The sequence below is a fragment of the Drosophila montana genome, unplaced genomic scaffold (assembly GCF_035044405.1).
Source record: "Drosophila montana isolate Dmon_TW-CO22-7 unplaced genomic scaffold, ASM3504440v1 contig_3216_1, whole genome shotgun sequence".
In the NCBI taxonomy this organism is placed as follows: Eukaryota; Metazoa; Arthropoda; class Insecta; order Diptera; family Drosophilidae; genus Drosophila; species Drosophila montana.
This window is the reverse complement of record NW_026998096.1, coordinates 215,746-237,000: the sequence shown is the minus strand read 5'-3', so window position 1 is coordinate 237,000 and position 21,255 is coordinate 215,746. Positions and strand designations below refer to the sequence as shown.

Genomic DNA, 21,255 nt, shown 5'->3' with positions numbered 1-21,255 from the left:
TTCAGGAGAGAGAGAGAGGGAGAGAGAGAGAGAAGAGAAAGAAAATGAAATATTTATCGCGATTGCGTTGAATTAGTCAACAATTATCATATGGCGAGAAATATGTAGGTCGGAGGTTGCGGAGGTGTGAAAATACGCTGAAATTTAATGGAAAACAAAGGGGAATTGTTTTCAACAAATGTGAAATATGCTTGATCTGCGCCCGATTTACGAAAAACCAACACTCCCCATCTTCATCGCGATGCGTTTATAGCGAATGACGAGATGCTCGGACAGATGTGTAGCTATGTAGATCGAATCGGGCAATAGATGTTGATCAACAATAGAAATACATTATATTGACAAAGAAGAAAGAAAATCCAACGAAACTCGAATTTTATTTTGATTATCATTGTGAGCGTTAAAGTTATAAAATACAAAGTAAATTTTGTACAATTAATAATTTTATGAAAGGCCCAATATATTCTGTTCTACGACGTAGTATATATCTGTGATGAACATCTATATATTTGAGACTCTAAGGGACCTTTAAAACTCGATTTTTCTTTAAATCCTAGTGTCATAATAACCGTTACCCTTTTTAAATAATTTATAGTGCTCTAAAATGCAAGCCTACAACATTTATTCATAAAATCTGTTTCGAACGCTGTTATCTTAACAGCTTGAAGTTATGTTAAAGTTTCTGATACATACATTGTTACATGGCAGGCTCATGTTTAACATACATATGTATATATATAAAAGGATCGCAGTTCACGCTTGTGTGTGTATGTGTGTAAGAATGTGCATATGTATGTCCGAAATCATGTTACGGCATATCGCGAAAATCGACATGATCAACCGTTAAATATTACATGAAGAAGAACTTTTATAGTAATTATGGTCACAGATCACGAAATAAAAACAGAGTGAAACAAGAAAAAAACAATAACAATAAGAAGCACGAGACAATCAAAACTGCAAGTGCTGCAGAAAACGGAGGCCGCACCTGTTACGATTACGATATGGACAGACGGAAAATGGCATATCTAGCTATCGAAAATGTTGATGCGTCGATCTACAAAAGCAATAAATGCATGTGTGTGTCCATATGTATGTATATATCTATGTTCATATGTACGTGTACATATACATATTTGATTTGTGTGTGGCCTGTGCCCATTTACGTGATTTCTGTTGTTGCGCCTGGCCCCAATTGCATTGGGTACTTATAAATAATATGCACGCATGCATGTTTGCATATAAATATATATAAGAAATTTAAATATTGTATTATTTATATGCGTTAATTAATTTAATTAGCTACAACAAAATAAATGCGAGTAGTGGGGCTGGGCAACGAGGGGGGTTGTTGCTGTGAGTCAAAATGCAATTTATTGCGCATCGCTCAGAATTGCACTCTATATTTGTATATACACACACATGCACACACGCGCACACACACATCTACACAAACGTACTCGTTAAACTGACCTCCTCGCTAAGGCAACGACGACGGCGAATTGCGGTTGAAACCGTCCCTGGGCGAGTATCTCTCACTGTATACACCGTTTGCATGTATGCGTGTATGTGTGTGTGCGACGCGCGCACAAAAGTGTGTCAAGGTTTTTTGAATAATATGTTGTGCAGCGTTAACGTTTACGAACAGAAGCGACGTCAGCGTCGACAGCGTCAGCAGCAGTAGCAGCAGCAACAGCAGCACACCTCCTACCTCCCCCCGCCCACAGACGGTATACTTCAAGCTTTTGATTTGTTGCTGTTGTAATCACATAGCCCGTGCTGTTGTTGGTGCGCTCTCTTTTGTTCGTAGCTTCTGGGCTCTTTGTGTTTGTGCGGGCCGCACAACTCATTTAAGTCGTCTCATCGCTTTATTAAATTAAATATATGTATATATGCACATAGGTGTATATATTCAAATGTATAATATACCCTGTATGCACTTATAGTGGGTGGTACCCCAAGCTGATGGCCCATCCTTTAAAAACGCTTCACTTGCACAGGTGAAATTATTTTTTTCATTTCAGTGTGAAAATCAAAAGCTTAAAAGATTAAGATATACAATTCGTTTTTAGTCATATATACTTGAACACATTTGAAATCCCGGAAGACAATAAACATTCTTTCTCCTATTTCTCATGTTCCTTGAATTCGCAAATACCGAGTTTGATTTCTAGAAGCTTTAATCTAATCTAAACTAACGATCACAGTATTTGGCAGAAGAAGACATCTTTGACCATATAAAGTAGATTATTTTTTTAATCAGCATTAGAAGCCACGTCAATCTTGTCAATAGGGAAGTTATAAAAGCTTAGGGAAAAACATTAGATGATATATTTTTGCTTATCTGTTCGGGTTCAAAGATTTCTTTGCAAACACATTTAAAGTAAAATTTCCTTGGCACACACTTATTGAAGTAGCTGCGCGTTTCTGACAGGGTATCTTCCAGTCGAGTATTATCAATCCGATCATTATTGATTTAATTGTTCATTGTAAGCATTTTGTAATTCTCTGTTCATAAAATAAACAAAGGTATGTGGGTTTTCCAATTATTTTCGACGTTATTGTAGCTATTGTCAATTGAAACTGGGGAAAACTGTAATAATAGATATATCTAGCAAAAATATAAAGATTATTTCTTTAGGTCAAGCGAATAACTATTGCGGCCACGCCCACAAATTGCAAAAATCAATATATCCTAGTCATAAGGTAAAATCTAACGTAATTGGGATTATGGTATTAGAATAAGAATTCGAATTAGAATTTCCCAATAAACAAAACGACTTTCCGACTGATTTAGTCACTCACACGACTCTTAACAGAGTATTGGGTAGTTGGTTACACCCGACTGCAACGTTCTTTTTTTATTTTGTCTACTCTTTTGTATTAATTCAATTTTGCGATTTTAGTGCTTAAGTTTTAGGGCAACTTCTGACAATCAAGCAAATTCTGACATCTTTTGTTGTTATTATTGTTGGCTTATTGAAAAAGCAGAGATTAGCAACAGCCAAAGTCTGATAAAAACAATTGGGTTAATGGGTCACTTGTTGAGTGGAAAAGTGTGAGGTAGGTTCGAGTCATATTTGCGAAATCAGTTAAGACTGCAACGACAATTCGTGGCTGTAGGATTATAATTTGGTAGCAAATCATGCTGTCAGCTTAGAACTAGAGCATACTTTTGAGCATGCCCTGGAGAAACTAGGCTTACGGGGTATTACCAAGCCGTACAGGGTATAAGCAAGTGTTCAGCTAAATTTTCATAGTGAAACTAAACAGCCTACCAGCTGGTTACTTAATTTGATTATTTGGGGTAAAAAGATACGTATGATTAGAAACAGATGTACGAATGTTAAGAGTATCTAAGAACAGACGCGTCCCCTTAAATTTCCCATTGACCCATTAACATGGAAAGCATAGGCATGGCAAAAGGCAGCCAATCAAAATGGAGTCAAACTCGAGCCTATCCTAAGGTATTTTTTGTTGCTCTGCCAGACGCCCCACACGCCCCAGGCCACGCTCACGCACAGTTTGAGTATTTTATCGTCGTCAGCTTGGACCAACATGGCAACAGTTTTGCATTACAATACACACAGCATAAAGCATTAGCATTACCCTCTCTTCTGACTGCACCCCACCTATTAGCACATACGCTGAGTGTCTCTCGCATGAGCCTGAGCATAGAAACGTAATGAAACGAAATCGAAATTAATCTCTCTAACATAGACCTGAATATATGTGTACATATGTATGTATACAACAGAAATGTAGGTCAGCTGAGGCAGCGAACGCCGGCAGAGACTGCGGTGTCACACACACATGCATAACACGCACACACACACAGCGCTACACTTTCACTTATTACATTATTAAACGATGCCAGGCAAGCGCAAGCGTCAGGCCCCAAAAAGCGCACCCAGGCGGCAGAGCTGCGGCGGCAGCCGAGCAACGAGCCAACTGCGGCAGCGTAAGCGAGAGTGCTCGGCATGCTGTTGTCTTGCCTCTCGCCGCGCTCCATTTCCGACAATGGGCGACGCCGAAGCATGTGGGCGAAAACTTGTTTGTGCGCTCTCATTTATTTCGCCACTCAGCTGCTGCTGCCCAAGTTGGCGTCGACGTCAACGTCGCCGTCGACGGCGCTGTCGATTATTTCATACTGAAAGCAAAAGTGATCAACGTTGAGAGAGCAAGCAAACTAGCAAGCGTTTTGGCGGTCTCTCCTAACGCTTGTGTGTATGGGTGTGTGTTTATGGTGTTGCTACCGCTTGCATTCGTTGCCGTTGCAGTGTCGCGTTAGTCTATACTTCAAACGTCCCCCGCTTCGTTGCCAACCAGCGTGTGTAAACCGGCACGTCAATTAAGCTTGAGAAGCAGCGCAGCAGCGGCGTCGCCAAGCTAGGAAAAAATGTTACAAGGTTTCGTTTCAGGTTAAGACGAGTTTTTGGTTTTTTTAAAAATGTTTTTGGGTTTTTTATTGCCATTTGTTGCTGCTTGTTGTTGTTAGTTTTGTGGTTTGAGTTTTGAGCACACACTGTATGTATGTGTGTGCATATACATATATATATATATATATGTTTCTGCTTGTGGATATATGTATGTACGTATGAGTGTGTGTGTATATATATGCATGAAACATTTTGTGTTTTCTAAATTTAGCTGCTGCTTGTAATTTTTGCTGGTGTCGTCGCTGTGTGTGTGTGTTTGTTTTTTTTCTGCTTTGTTTTTTTCTTTCTCAGCGATACTTTAACGATAACGATAATGATGTTGATCGTGTTGATGATGATGAAGACGCGCGCCCGCTGTCAAATAAGTGACCTGCCTCATTTGAAATTTGTTTGTGGCAGATTCTGAGCAGGATGCATTCAGCGCAAAGCTGAAAGTGTGTAACTGTAATGCATGAGAGCAAGATAATCGAGATAATAATTAGCAATTAGCAAGTGAATAGTTGCGTAAATTAGAGTAAGATACGTGCTTACGGTAAATGTACCGTATATTATCTGACCGTCAAAGAGATTATTGGGTTATTGGGAAAATATTAATTTTGAAAATTTCCTTTTTGCTTATATTTCAAATATCCCAGGAATTTACATACACATTGATCCCATAGGGAATAAACACACCAAGTTGTTGGGAAAATTAACGATTATTAAAACATCCTTCGGAAATTCCTTTCAGATGTTTGACATTTCCTTTTAACCTCAAATCTTTATAAATACTTGGAATATTAAGTTTACTTTTTTTTAATAGACAATAATTAATTGATGTTTTTGTAAAATCTCACACATTTTTATGTGTGATAATAATAAGGGTAATTATTCCTCAAAAATCGTTATTCGTCTTAGGCTGATTCGTTATATTATATTATATACAGAAGTCCTATACTGACGATACTTTTAAACTGAGAGACTAGATTGCATATTTACAGACAGTTATTATAATCAAGACATCGTCCCGATAGAAACAATCAGTCTAACAATTAGTTTTTGTTTGAAAAACTTTTAAGTTTTTGAGATATTTTATGTCCTGCGGGAATAATCGCAACAATAGCACAATTCTCTTACTTGTCTGCTAGGATATTCAATTTATATTAATTTTTTGCGACTTGTCGCAACCTGGTTCAAATTCAACAGTTACTTGTCTGTATATTCTGGGATTGGGACTTACCGCAAATCATGCCGACATACATATGTATCTCAACAGACATATTTGGGTTTTTTTTTTCCACCTTACAAGCGTTTGCAGTCCCAACTCGCGATTGACAAACAACTGTCGAAATAGTCTTGTGCATGCGCACGAGTCAAAGGTAACAGCCGAAAAAATGAAAAGTAAATAAGTACAAAAACACAAGTAAAATGAATATGGTCGACTGACCGACTGTGCAATACTCTGTTTCGCAGTGTAATAGATAGTTCCGTTAGTTGAAGACTTGAATGACAACAAAGATGACTTTAAGGAGAGAGATATAGCGGAAGATATAGCTTATGGATATAGATGGGAAGTCTGCTGAGTGGGCGGGGTCAAAGCGATTTGAGGCGGAAGCTTGTGCTCTTAGAAAAATGAAGAAAATGGTGGAAAAGGATGAAGATGATGAAGATGGGAAAATAGTTTATAGGAACAAACAGCGCAGTTTTAAATTTTACAAGATTCTACTCAATTAAGATATGCCCTCTTTCGCCACATTTACGGGGTAGACGCAAATAGGCAATGCCTCCAAAGAGAGATCTTTTCGGGCACCAAAGAAGTTCGGTTCTCAGCTTTGGCTCAAAGCCAGGCAAAACGGGCAAAGCGGGCAACAGGCAACAGTTAGCGAGGCATTTGCCAATGCCAGAAGCGAAGTCGGAGTTGAAGAGGCCGCATTGGGCTTTAAACCTGGTGGCCTGGCTAAAAGGTATTTCTTGCTGCCAAAAACTGAAAAACCTGTTTTTGCATGTGTTTTTTTTTTCTTTTCTTAATCAACTGAACGTGCGAGTAAAGCTTGCGAGAGTGTGAGTGTGTGTGTAAGTGTGAGTATGTGAGCCGTGTGTGCGCGTGTTCGTGTGTGTGTGTGCGTGTGTGTGTGTGTGTGTGTAGGCTTGGGTGATTGCCACACACAGAAAACGCATTGTGCTTTGTCATTACTTGCCTTGGCCATATGGAAAAGTCTGAGCATTTAAGCTCCCTCTCTCTCCTCCTCTCTCCCTCTCTCTCTCTCGCTCGCTCTCCCTCTCTTCATTTTGTGTTACGGTCACGAACAAATTTGTGGAAGGAAATGAAAATTAACTTTAAGTCTGCGATGTTGTTTTTTTGGTTTTGTGTCAGACTCGAAGAAGAAGAGGAAGAAGAAGAAGAAGATCAAGTGGGGCGCACTGGAAATTTTGTAATCCCCAACTGCAAACGTGTTTCAACGCAGATTACAACAACAAAAATCGAAATACTTTGAAAATTATTCACGTGCATCTTTTTCTGTTTCTTTTTTTCCCTCTTTTAACATATTGAAATATTGCCTTTTTTTTTCTCTCTTGTTTTTTTAATATATTAACTGCATTTTGTTCCGTTGCGCCGGGTAATTCCAAGTCTCCGCCTTAACACAAAATGTGGCAATATTTGCGGCCCGTTTTTCTTTGTACTCTGAACCCATTGAAAATGGCTCAAACAGGGCATTTATGTAACAGGCATGCCCCATCAAATATATATATATATTCCTATCTATCATCAAAATCCGCTTCGATCTCTAAGAACAGAATGGGAATCAAAATTGAAAGGGTATAAATAGAATCCTTTAAGGGTATTCCCTGTTCGAGTTAAGGGTATCTGCTAGTCTGCTACTTCCCACTAGAGCACTCTTATGGTTTTCTTTATTTTGTTTTGTCGCTGAGAAGACGTTGCATATTAATGGACGTCGTTCCAGCCAGATCGACTTCTTTTGGTTTTGGTTCGCTTAGTTAAGGAATTGAGTTTTGCGGCAATGTGGAATGCGAAGCCGGGTGAAAGTTTGCTTTTTTATGCTCCTTTCAACGTCGGCATTGACTTATGTAATTTTTCGGCTTTAAGCGAAATACCCTCTACAAATTGAAACAACGAGAGAATGTCGCTTTTATGTGCCATTGATCGAAGCGAAGAGTTGAGTAGAACTTGTGAATCTTTTCATTCGAATAAGACTTCATTTATATCTGTGTCTAGCGATTGTAGCCTAGATATACATATGTATGTCAGAGTCTGCCCCGATCGATCACTATATCATATAGATACCTGTTTAAGTGTGCCAAAGCGAACAGAAGTTTGCAAATGGTAAAGTCATTGCTATGCCCAGGGTATCTGCTAGTCGGGCAGTTCGGTCTGTGGCACTCTTGATGTGGGTTTTATTTCGTATGTGTCTCATACCTGGCGCATCCTTCTTTGGAGTCTGTTGTTTAATGTGTTAATAAGAGGATTGCGGACTGCAAATTTTATAGCATACGGCATGTTACGTATACGCCGAGTAAACGGGGTCAAATTGTGGCATATGTGAGCGAATGCAACAAAATGATTCAAATAAAATTGGAGAAAACCTTCTAAGAAAATAGAGATTAGAAAAAGAAACATAAAATAAGAGATTGTTTAAATAAGTTTTAAAAAAAATTAAAAAATTAAATAGAACTTAATCCCTAAATTAAATGTCTTTTGATCAAAATAAACATAATTAAAATAGTATAAAACACAAATAAAATAACAATTCAAAGAATATACAATAAAAAATAAATTAATATACATAATAAAATAAAAACTAAATAAAACAATGCCATAAAATAAAAAATAAATTAGTTAATATATAAATAAAATAATATAATAACATAAAAAAAAATAGAATAATATGAAAAATAAAAAGTTAATAAAATATAAATAAAATAATATAATAACAAAAAAAAAATAAAATAATATGAAAAAAAATATATAAATAATATAATAAAGTTAGAAGTTAAAAATAAATAAAAAAAAACTAACAAAATTAAAAACAAAATAAAATAAAACAGTATAAATTAACAAAATATACATATATGCATACAATATATATAAAAATATAAAAAACGAGAGAAATAGGAAACAAAAACACGTCATATTAAAACTGTGTCATGAACAAATGCAACAACAGAAACCCACAAATAATTGAGACCACAGAGGAGACGAGCAAACACACAACAATGAAACATAAGAAAAAGAAACAACAAAAAACAAAAACAAAAACGAATAAGAAAAAGAAACTGAGCGCAGCCGCCGAGTTGGCAGTATGAGGGAAATAAAAAGTCTTGAAGAATGAAAAACCAAAACTCCAAATATGTATGTATGTAGTTGTTGCCACTTGAGTAAATGAAGTAAAAAGTTGTTACCAATTACAAAACAGAAGCAGCTTTAACGCAAAGCTTAGCGCTTTCATAATATTGGTAGCTTTAACGGTGCTATATCCGAAAGAATGAGTCGACCGTCGTGTACAGTGGCCCAAAAGCTGTGTCAAAAAGTTTCACTTTCGCTTTCAGCGCAGTTTGAATTTTAATGCAGTATTAACAACAACAACAGCGGCAACAACCACAACAGCAAAAGCAAAGCAGCAAAAAGGGGGGCACTAAGTCAAGCCAAGCAAAGCAAAGCAAGAAGCTCGCATAAAAATGAGAGCGCGAGCTCGCGCGCATTGAAAGTGAAACTGGCTCCCACTCACACACAGGCCACACACACACACACACACACACACACACACACACACACACACACACACGTAAACATACACAAGTGGCGCATACGTAATATCGCAATGTGCCCGATGAGAGCGAGAGTAAAACGCTGCCTGCGCCAACTGCGCTGTCGCTGCAAGCGACAACGTAGCAGCAGCAGTAGCAGTAGCAGCAGCAGCAGCAGCAGCGACAGCAGCGCTTTAGTGTATGGCGGGTATCCTCGCCGTTTGCTTGGGTTTAGTCAATCGAGATACGTGGTTGATGTTGGTCGTGTTTTTCGCATAGCAAAATAACCTACATATAAAAAGAAAAAAATTATAGTTCATATACATAGTATATGTTACATATGCCAAACAACAACATCGACACCGAGTGTGCTTGTTGACAAATGTGTGTGTGCGTGTGTGTACAAGAATCACAATAGTATTGCGCTTGCATTTGGCCTAAATGACAACACAACAACAACAACAACAACATTGAATCTAGCAATCTACCAATCTACCAATTCATCAATATATCAATAATAATAAAACAAAACAAAATATTGCATACGCTTCCTTTACCCCTTTCCACGGCATTTTGCACCAACAGCAGGAACAGCCCCAGGATTATGTTCTCTCTGCTTTGGTGCGTTGTGTCTGTTCGCTGAGAAAGTCGGAGTAGGAGAGCAATGCAACATTTTTGTTGTCTAAAATGCAAAACAAGCTGGCAAATGAATAAATTATAAAACTGTGCAACCCAAACCAATACACAGTGTTGAAAAACGCACAAAAAATACTACAATATAAAATACCAACGCAATATTAAACCAAGTTTAAATCGGATACAATTGTTTCTTAACAACAAGGCAGCACAAGTTCTACAAAGTATACAAATATAAGTTGAAAAGCCCTACCTCCTTACCAGGCGACAAATATACCCTATTTTACGTGCAAATATCTTCACACTCACCTCGTAAAAGTACCTGCAAAAAATAAAAAACACATCAAGTTAATTTTAAACAAATTTCCACAAAGATCTAAAAGTGAAATATAAAATAAAAAAAATATTTTTAAAAATCTATAAAGTTCTAAAACAAGTTACAAAATTAACAATCAAATCAAATTGTCTAACAAAGAGAAATATTAAATTAATTTAAAAGATATTCAAATTTCATAACTTTAAAAAATAAAAAAAAAAATTTTAAATTGCTAAAAAAATTAATACAAATTAAAAAAAATGCTAAAAAATTAATTGTGCTGCTGAAAATGTTGCCTATTAAAATGAATCAACAGTTAATCGCAAGGGCCAAACCACCGTATGTTAACAACAACAACAAACACAACAGCAACAATATGCAAAAATATAAATAGAAAATAAAAACTAAAACTCAAATTGTCATAAATAAAGTGAACAAAAGAATAAACAAAGCTATATACAAATAAAATAAAAGGGCAACAAATTATTGCTACTGCCGTCCAACAAACAACAACAAAAAAAACAATAACAAGTTAAAGCAACAGCTCGGTCTCTTAGTAAAAATCCAATGAAATGTTATTAGAAATGGATCCACAACAGGCGACTGTACAGTTTATATCGTCGCTGAATCTGTCGCCGTTTAGCATGCAGCTCGACCAGCAGCAGCCCGCGAGTCCAGCGCAGAGCAACACCAACAACAATAACAGTAACAATAACAGTGGCAATAACAGTGGCAATAACAGCAGCAGCAACAACAACAACGATAACGATACAAACGCTTTGAGCAATTCCGATAACGATTACAGCGCATACACGCTGCAATTGGGCAATCATCAGCAGCAGCCACAACAACAACAACAACATCACACGCATCACCAGCAGCAACAACAACATTACCAACAACAACAACAGCAACAGAATATTGCCAGCAACAACACGAATGCCGCGAACCAATTCAACGCCTCCTCCTACTCGTATATATACAATTTCGATTCACAGTATATATTTCCGACAGGGTATCAGGAAACGAACTCATCTCATTCGCAGCAGAGCGGCAATGGAGCCGGTAACGCGGTGGCTGGCAGCTCTGGCCAGCTGCTGAACGGCGGCAGCGGCGGCGCTGGGGGCAACGGTTATATGCTGCTGCCACCGGGCGCTGGTGGCGCCTCGGCTGCACACATGTCCGGCAGCGTGGGCGGCAGCGGTGCGGCGGGCGGCGCGGGCGGAGCGGGTGGTGCTGGAGGGGGCCATCATGGCGGGACGAGCGCCAGCTCGGGCGGCGGCGAGGCCATCGACTTTAAGCACCTGTTCGAGGAGCTGTGCCCCGTCTGCGGCGACAAGGTGAGCGGCTATCATTACGGCCTGCTCACCTGCGAGTCCTGCAAGGGCTTCTTCAAGCGCACCGTTCAGAACAAAAAGGTCTACACTTGCGTTGCGGAGCGCTCCTGCCACATCGATAAAACGCAGCGCAAACGTTGTCCATATTGTCGATTCCAAAAGTGCCTGGAGGTGGGCATGAAACTAGAAGGTAAGTCAACCATATCACAACTTTTTTATTCCCTGTGAATTGTCTTTTTTCAAGGATTTTCGTATCCACAACTTCTGTAAAGTAAAGTTCTCTAGGGAATCTCCTTTTTCTCGATCTTCGTATCCACAACTTTTTAAAGTTCCTAATAGAATGTCTTCTTTCAAGGGTTTTCATATTCAAAACTTCTCTAAAGTACAATATCTAATGGAATCTCCTTTTTGAGGGTTTTCATATCCAAAATTTCTTTAAAGTAAAATTTCTAATGGCATCTCCTTTTTCAAGGATTTTCATATCCAAAACTTCTTTAGAGTAAAGTTCCTAATGGAATCTTTTCTTTCAAGTGGTTTTATATTCAAAACTTTTTCAAAGAAAAGTTCCTCATGGAATTCAATTTTATTCGATTTATATCAGCAGAACCCATTTAATTTTCTTTTCAGAAAGTTTTTCGTTTAAGCCTTTATTTGTTAGTTAACAGCTTTTAAGATGGGTATACTTATTTTAAATTCTGTATACGACCTGTAACCTTCATTAACCTGTAAAATAGGTGGGAAAAATGTCTTAAATTGACACTTTAGGGTTTTATTTTTATAGCAGAAAAATGATGAAGTTTTTATTGGGCTTACCTAAATTTTCCCCTATTATTTGGCATAACTTGAAATCCCTTAAATTTCTGTAGAACAATACACTTCCTGCAGTTCCTCCCAATAAGGCGCCTTCACAATTTTACCCTAGCAAATCTCAATTATGTGAAAATTAGCATTTCCAGTAAACGGAACATATGTAAATTTATACATATATTATATATATGTATATGTACTTAATATTGGGATACGACAGCTGCAAACGATTCGCGACCGATAAACTTAAATCGATATTCCTTATTATTTATAAATGCGCACAAAATAAGTACAAGAAAAAATCAATCAAGCCCAGTTAAACCTCAAGGGAAACTGATTTTCTTTCGTAATTGGAGCCTTCTAAGTTTCACCCAAAACCCGTTTTTTCCCCCCAAATGATGCGAATGTATTTCACAGATTTGAACTCAAATTTCGCCCACTGTCCGCAATTTTGCGAGTATTCTGACATATCGTCGAATTATTCATATTTTTGGTATGAATTTCTGTTCTGACGTATTCCAGACCTATCCCAAGTTTCGCTAAGCAAAGGTAAATAAAATCGAATTAAACCCGAAAAAGAGCGAACGAAACAAAAAGTTTTTTTTTTTATTTCGCGTCTGTGGTTTCCTCTCACAAACCAAAGTTTGCTCAATAACGGCTTTAATTTATTCTCGCTCTCTCGCTCTTGCTCTCTTTTCGTCCGCTGCTTTTGGGATATGTTCTTTAATCTCGTTTCTGTTGTTGTTTTTGCGCTTTTTTGTTTTATTTTCAAAATAGAGTCCTATTTAGCAACAAAGTGAAGTAAACTGGGAGTGATTTAGCTGAGAGTGCACGACTAGCAGATACTCTGTACTTTCACAACTCAGCTAGCAGCTGTGCTTGTTCCCTGACCATACTCTTTGTCAAAAATCAATACTTACCGATTACGATGAAGGTGGGGTTAATATGATTTGCGTAGGGTATAGATATTATAGTGTTTTTATAAAACAGATTGTCGAACCAGACTAGATCGACTGTTTGGGAAACTTGGCCTCTACGTCTTGTCCACCTAGCTACCCATTCTCCATGGGTACAGGGTATACACTTGTATAGGCTAAAGGGCCGCATGATGAGCCATGCAAGCTGCGAAGCTTTCTAGCTGCTGAGCTTCTGCTTCTGCTGCTGTGAGCTGTGCCTCATCATCATTGAGATGAGTGTTCGCTTTAAGCTTTTGAATCATTTTCAGGCAGTGTGAGGGTAAGCCCCCCCCCCCCCCTCTCTCTCTCTCTCTCTCTCTGTCTCTTTTGTGTGTGTGCGTATGCTCTTTTGAGTTTTGTAATCTTTTAACACTCTGTACCCGTTGAAAATGCGTAATAACGGGTAGCATGTGCGTGTGAATATTTATGTAACAGGCAGAACAGAGGACGACACACTGAGGCGATCTTCCTCTAACCGTCTGTCTGTATAATCCTATAGATCTATGATGCATATTCCTGTTCTTTCGATATAGATATAGGTTGATTTCAGAAGAACGTTTTTTTAGTAGTTATTGGTACCTAATTTGATATTTATATTTCTTAATTGTGCCCACAGATCAAACATAATTCAGCTTTTAGATACCTTCCCCAATACCTTTCCTCAAAATTAAAAAAAAATACCTCAAGGAATAACGGCTAATCTTCTCCTTCATACAAGTACTTAGTTTATTGCTAATCATTTTTACGTACTGCCTGCAAGAGAAAGATACCTTCATGCAAAGTTGAATTCATGACAAAATCCTTAAAACTGAGAAACTTTGCTTTTGCTACGAATCAGATATCGCAGGTGTCTTCTTCTATGCATTAAACATATCCTGGCAAAATTATAATACACTCTACTGAATTTAAAAGAGGTCCTTTTGGATTATCCGCTTATGAAGCACGGAAAATTTCATAAAAATCGGACTATAAACAACGATTTTCTTTGGTATAAACACGGCACTAGCTACAGGGTATCTTCCAGTCATGCCTAGAGCGTATTTACTTGCTTTTAGTTTTTAGTTAACTCATATGCGTCGCGCAATTTTTTCGCTCTATAATGTGTACGCTTATTTGGACATAGTGTGCGGCCTAAATGGGCCATGGCACGGCCGATGGGCCAAGGAGCAGGCGGGAAGGGGCAACAATTGACAACAAACAGCCGTGAATTATTATGCAAAACACTTTTAGAGTATCGAGTGTGTGTAAAAGTGTGGAAATAATATGCGGGCAATCGGCCCGGGTCCAAAGTGGCGTCTAAAATACGCCTGTAAGCGAGAAATATTTAAGGTAAAATGTTGGTGGGGAGCACTGAGGGGATTATAATCCATATATATATTATTTTACTCCACATAACAATTTCTTCAAATCATTGTAATCAGATCTAATTGGTTTTCGGTTGTCGGACGTCTTATATAAGACGAACTTATGCTTGTTTATAGCTTTCCAGAAGGTATTTTAACTTTGCATTATAATCATGTTCCCGACTTTATCAAGTATATACATTCTTGATCAACAGTTATAACTATATGCTTCTGTATGTCTACCTATTTCTATTCTGTCAGCTGGAAAGTTATCGTAACGAAATTTGAATGGGTTTAGCCTTTTTGTTTTTCCAGATAACTTTACTAAACTCGAACATACATTAGTATTGAAATATCTCAGATTTCATTTAAGTTTTCGTTTTACATTTTGTATACCTTTTCACAAAAGGTTAAATGGGTAAAATACATACAATCTCCGTACTATGATCCTTGTTAATACTTATGATAAGGGGTTAATATAAGTATTTTTACACATATCGATAATATTTATTTATAAACACTCAAAAAATGTTATAATAATGTACTCATGATATGGGCTTTCTATTTCTCTGTAAGTTAGTCTTGAAACTAATACAGTAGTTAATTTCTTTATTATTTTGACCTGATCCCGCCAATCAACTCAAAATTATGTTCCTATTGTTAACACTGTTCACTGTTCACTATTTCTTATGCCTTTTAAAAAGTCGTATCACAATCATAACTTCCCTTCTTCATAACTTTTATAAGTATGGGATAGGATCTTTAAACTAACTTCGGCTAAAACTACATACAATTATTAGCCTGAGATCTGAAAAACCTATAGAAGTAACACTCATTGTGAAGTTAAGTGCTAAATTGAGTCAAGAAATCGCGAATTATTATTTATTTCATAAACAAATCTCTAATTTGATCGATCGTTTTTATGGCATTTAAAAAGCCTTCAAAATAACTGCGAATATTCGCCATGTTCAGCCAGAAGAGCATAAAACAAAGATTAATTTGCATAAAAACCGAAAGTTAGACGCACAAAATATATATTTATTTATGATGTGGAAAATGTCTTCTTCAATGCGTAACACATTTCATGAAAAATTTATAGTGCTCCGCAAGGGTACAAAAAAAAAAGAATGTAGTCAAAAAATTGGTTTTGTTTTTCATTTGACGTCTCTCCAATGCATACAGAGAGGGAGAGAGAGCGCGTTTGCTCTCTCGCATTTATACACACATATAGCTCGCAAATAAGTTTATTTGTAACGTGCATATGTATGTAGTTAGTCGTATTGCCATCTCATTTGCACATTGGCGCGTTCGGCCCATAGTGCCGTCTCTTGCGCTCATGACCTAGATTCCGCAGCGTGGCTGTGTGCGTGCACGTGATATATAAATATAAACTGGCGTCTGTGTTTGTGCAATCAATGCAACATGTAGAGAGCGCTGCGCTGCGCTGTGCTGTTTTATACATGGCGCTGTCGTTGTGCACGTTTTCTGGTTTTAATTTTTATATTCTGTTCGCAGAAGGCAGAAGAGTGTATTGGTTTTGTGATTTGCAACTTGTGTCAAATAAAATTTCGGATGTGCTAGGTCAGGTTCATTACATTTTATCGATAACTTCTCCAGCTAACGCGGTATCGATAAATATACATTTTTAGCATATTTTGCATAAAACAATAATCAGTATGCGTTGTGTTTGTACGAATGGATGTTTCGACAATGCGAAGCTGAGTACAGGGTATACCCAAGTCGAGCCGCTCAACTTGAGCACTCTGTTTTGTTAATACTCACTGAGTTATTTCGAACGTTTTTGCCAGTGTGGTCACTCGTTCCGTCCTTCCGTTTTTTTGCTGCTGCTGCTGCCGCCGCTGCTAGCGCCAACGCCAACGCCAACGTCGTCGTCGTCGTCGTCGTCGCTATGACAACTCTGTCGTAATCTCTTGACGCTTTCGTCAGCAGCAGTAGCATTGAGCGCCTTCGCTGTGCTCTTCGCCAAGCGCAACGCTTTTATAATTGCGGCACTTTTGGTGCTGGCAGCTTTGCTTACTTTGTTTTGTTTTTACTTAAACTTCAGCCCGGTTTGGCTCAGTGCCTACGTTTTGCCAAACTCGTCATGATAACTGCCGCTGTAATCGAATGAGTGTGACTCACATGGGCCCATGTTGTTGTTGTTGTCGCTGTTGTTGTTTCTCTTTTTCGTTGTTGCTTGAATTTGTATTTTATCTGACTTGGATATACACCCTGTAACTGTTTCGGTTTGAACACTTGAACATTTGAGTACACTTACGAGTCTGAGTAAAGTGAAAAAGTGAATCAGACCTCATGGCAATACGATGAGAGAATTGCTAAACCCAGCTTTGACTTGTCTTTATGTAACTCGTGTCACAGTCTTAAATATATTTGCGGGTTTGTTGAATCTTTTAACCAAATTACTGGAATAGACTGCTATCAAACAAAATTACAATTTATAAATTTACGATTTATTTCCAAATCTATTATCAGCTGTACTTTATTTAGAAATTGATTTCGTACATTAAGTTTGAGGAGGATTTAATGTAGATAATGTAACCTAAATAAAAATTTGTACTTATCATTTTGACTGGCAGGATTTAGTAGGAATATCCCAAATCTTGATTGGTAGGATCTGAAAGGAATATTTCAATTGACACTTCTGTACATAGTGAACTGGTCTAAAGAGCGCAACTCGAAGCTGAAGGTTGCGGGCTCGAATCTATGATATATTATCATTTTGCATATATTTCATTTTCTATTCTACCATGTAACTGTTTTTCAACAAATCTCTGTAAAATCCAGAAAAAGGCAAGTCCAACCCTCTAAAGTATATTTATTCTTGATCAGGACAACAAGCTGACTCATTCTTCTATACCGAAATATCGTTTAAAATTGATTTTGAGACTGTTTTTTATGCGTAGCTCACAAAGTTCCCTAAAATATGATATGAAGGTTTCCTATAGTACACATACAAACAATAGGAATATTAGTTATTTTTATATTTGCCCCTATTCCACTCAAATTTAAAATACATTACTTCTTGCGTATGTATATACTGAAAGTTTCATAAAGATCGGGCAATAAATTCCGAAGCTGATCTCGAAAAGGGTAGAATTAGCCCAGCTGCAGCGTAAACTGCGCGACTTGTTTGACTGTATTCATACAAGGAAGAAGGAAAGTTGATAAAGGTAACTTAGCGGCGGGTTCTGGTTATCTACTAGTCGGGTCCTCCCGACTAGAACACTTTATATAACTTTGCTTTGTTGGAATAACTACCAAAATGTGGTTCTAAGTTTGATTCAAAGCTATTTTTAAAGACCTAAACTTCAATTAAATTATTCTTCGTCGATTTTGAAAAGGCCAATGAGACGCCAGAAAGACTATACATACATATATATTCAAATATTATTTGTATAAAATATAGCTGTTATCTGTGATAAATAAATAACTGAAGATTATTAAGCTTTAAAGACAATAGAATTTCTATTACAATATTAAAATTAATATCTCAGATAATAACTAATTTTCAACTTCATTATGAACACTTCTTCCCCAAGCATTGATATCCTTATATCCTTTATTTGAATTTATGGAAACTTCATTTACCAAAAACTCCTTAGATCCTGGTATATCAAGATCAAAACAAAATGGGTTAAAACTTGTTTCGAATTTATGCTCTTCATACTCAACCCAGGACACAAATACGTATATTTGTTCCATCAGCTTACCCCATCAGTTTCCTTATGTGGAAGTTTGTTGATTATCTGTTAAACAAGCTAGGTATTCTTTTGGTTTCTTCAAATGTTACTTTGTAAACCCAGAAATTTTCTGGTTATATGGACCACGTGTGGTATACGCAATATTCACTTGTGCAGTTACTTAAAATCAATCATACGACGTGTACTTAATAAAATTAGTTTTTAATAGAATGTCGTTTAGGTTGCCTATCAGCTAAATCTATATACTAATGCTCTTTGGGGAATTTTATATAACCTAGCAGAACTACGTATCTATAATTGAATCACGATATGTTTTTAAGCTTGCAAGCAATTTATAAACTCATTTCCGGTCGTTGGTTCCTTCTGAGTACTCTATTTCCCATCGATTGTTTCTATGGGAGCTGTATGAGTCCAATAAAAGTTAAGGTATCAGCTGCCGCTCTAGTCCGTCTTTTGAATATTACATTTAAATGTTATATTTCTAGTATTTCACGCGTTTATACATATTTACACAGTCCCGTCTGCACGAAGTACACGCAATCAAATAAACGAACTAACACATATACACTTGCGAATAAAGAAGAAGATATCCACAACTCGTGTAAACTCAACATAAATTGTCTTGGCCTAAGATGGCGCGGCCTTTGTAAGCACGCGTCCGCTAACCACACACAAGCACACATAGAGTAGGTCCGACGAGAAATAAGTAAGAGTGAGAGTGTAAGTGAGAGTTTATCATCATCAACGGAATGGGGAGAGGAGAGAGCGAGAGAGTTTCAATCGACGACGGCAACAACAACGCGCATGTTGTCCCAGTTTCACAAAACTGTCCTTGACCTACTCCATTCAACAAAATTGTCTAATGCGGCAGAGCCGTGAGTGCCGAGCGCCAGTGGCCATGTCTATGTATATGTGCGTGTGAAAGAGTTGGCGAGCAAATGTCGTAATAGAAAGCTTTTCGAGTTGCCATGCCATGGCGGGCAATAGCGGCCCATGACAGCCACAATACGCAAGCATAATGAGCGAGAGCGCACGAACGACCACTCTCGCGCGCTCGCTCAATGTGTTTGGCCATGTGATGTTGTTCGCTCTTCGCTCGGCGCTGTGACGCTAGCGTTGCGCTGGCAGCGACGTTGACGTTAAAGAGTACAAAGCGCCAATTTGTGTGCATTCGTTTGGTGCCTCAACACACATTTGTATGTGTAGGTCTTACATACATATATATATATATACTCACACATACACACACACACGCGCGCTTTGATTATTTGTAAACAATACGCTTGACCTAAATTACAGTTACTTGTTTTGAGGAGAAACAAAAACCACTGCAATTTTGTTTCGTAGCACTGCATTTGAAATGCATATTTTATGGTCTCGTTCGTATGTGTGTGTGTATGTTTGTGTGTATATAGTTGAGTCCACGCGCATTTAAAAAACAACGGCACTTTCCGGACAATTACCGCACCGAATGTCTCCTCTTATGCCCATTGAAAGGGCATCAAAACATGGCACTATTATATAATGTAACTACTATAGGAACAATCGATCCAATATGGAACCAACTTTCTTGGTTCTCAGGATATTCTCATTAAACATTCGGACTAAACTAGCATGTATATCCCACTGCTAAGAATATGTTGGTATATTAATATTGTTCTAATAGATATGAATCATTTGGAGAGAGAGTTATTTAAGAGAACCACTTCGAAGCCCTGTCTGCTAGGGTATTTCACCATCGGCATGCCTTAGATACATGTTCCTTCTTGTTATATACATACATACATATATGTATGGTTTTTGTTTTTGCACGCATTTTGCCTCTTCTAGTCAAGAGCGCGACGCTGCTGCATCATCCGCATTGGGGTCGCTGCATCTGTATTTGTGTCGGCCTCTGTGTGCTTGAGTATGGGTGTTTGTTTATGTTTCTGGGTGCACATGACTCCCCTCCCCTCACACACACACACACGCACACACACACACTCCGCAGAGCGACGAACTTGGCGGCATTCTTACATTGTAGCTGTTGCCATACAAAACACATTTTCTAACGCCTTAGATTGTTCTACGTATGTATATGCATATGTATGTATATGTATTTATACGATACAAAAACTTGTAAATACATATACATATATTCTCTTACTTATATAGTAACAAACTAGAGATTTGATTTGCTTGAAATATATGTTCCAATATTCTTAGCGGCACGCCCACTAATCTGTGGAGAAACCACGAAAATCCACAGCATCCTAGAGCCCCCAAATTTGGGTCAATTTTTAATAAGATCCTGGTTAAGTTCAAATAGGAAAGGGTAAAAAAGGTTTGTCAGTCCAAAAAGAAGATATATATCTTATTTGTCATGCCACGTTACATATGTATGTTACATACCGGCAAGATCAGGTCGACAATTTGAGTCAATGCATCTGCCAGTGTGAGTGGTTACAGAGGTCAGAGGTCATAAGTTAGACACCTCACATTAAATTTTGGACGGCTTTTTCCAATGAAGCTTAACCCGATGTAAATAAGTTTGATTTTTATGTAAGTTTAAGGTATATAGAAGATCGTTATTTATAAAATAACTATATTTCAAAAGACAACAAAGACGCTCATAAAAAAACGATATATATGATATTCGAGACAATCTACTACGACATAGTATGATAAAAGTAATAACTATATTACAAATAGAAAACTTAGAAAACTGCACTGTGTACCGTTTAAATGAGTAAAATCTTAACAATATTGGAATCGGGAAATATATCTCAAATGTAATTTGATATGATATCTACACAAAATATATTTAGCTGGTATTTCCCCTCCTTGCCCGATCCAAGTTTCTTGCTTCAAATTGTAGACATCATTAGACAAATTGAAATCCCTCCACTTCTAAAGTAATATTTCACATAGACATTTAAAAATAAGGTCTTGATTTAAGTCCTTTTGAAGCCGAAAA

At 37.5% G+C, this 21,255-nt stretch overlaps 1 protein-coding gene across 1 annotated transcript in view; it reads left to right on the top strand.

Annotated features, from left to right (window-relative positions):
- Positions 1–21,255, top strand: part of ftz-f1 (ftz transcription factor 1) — a 45,118-nt gene that overhangs the window by 17,631 nt on the left and 6,232 nt on the right. Inside the window, exon 3 of the mRNA XM_064688921.1 lies at positions 11,149–11,661. Coding sequence (XP_064544991.1) covers positions 11,149–11,661 — 513 coding nt within the window. The remainder of the gene's footprint in view (positions 1–11,148; positions 11,662–21,255) is intronic.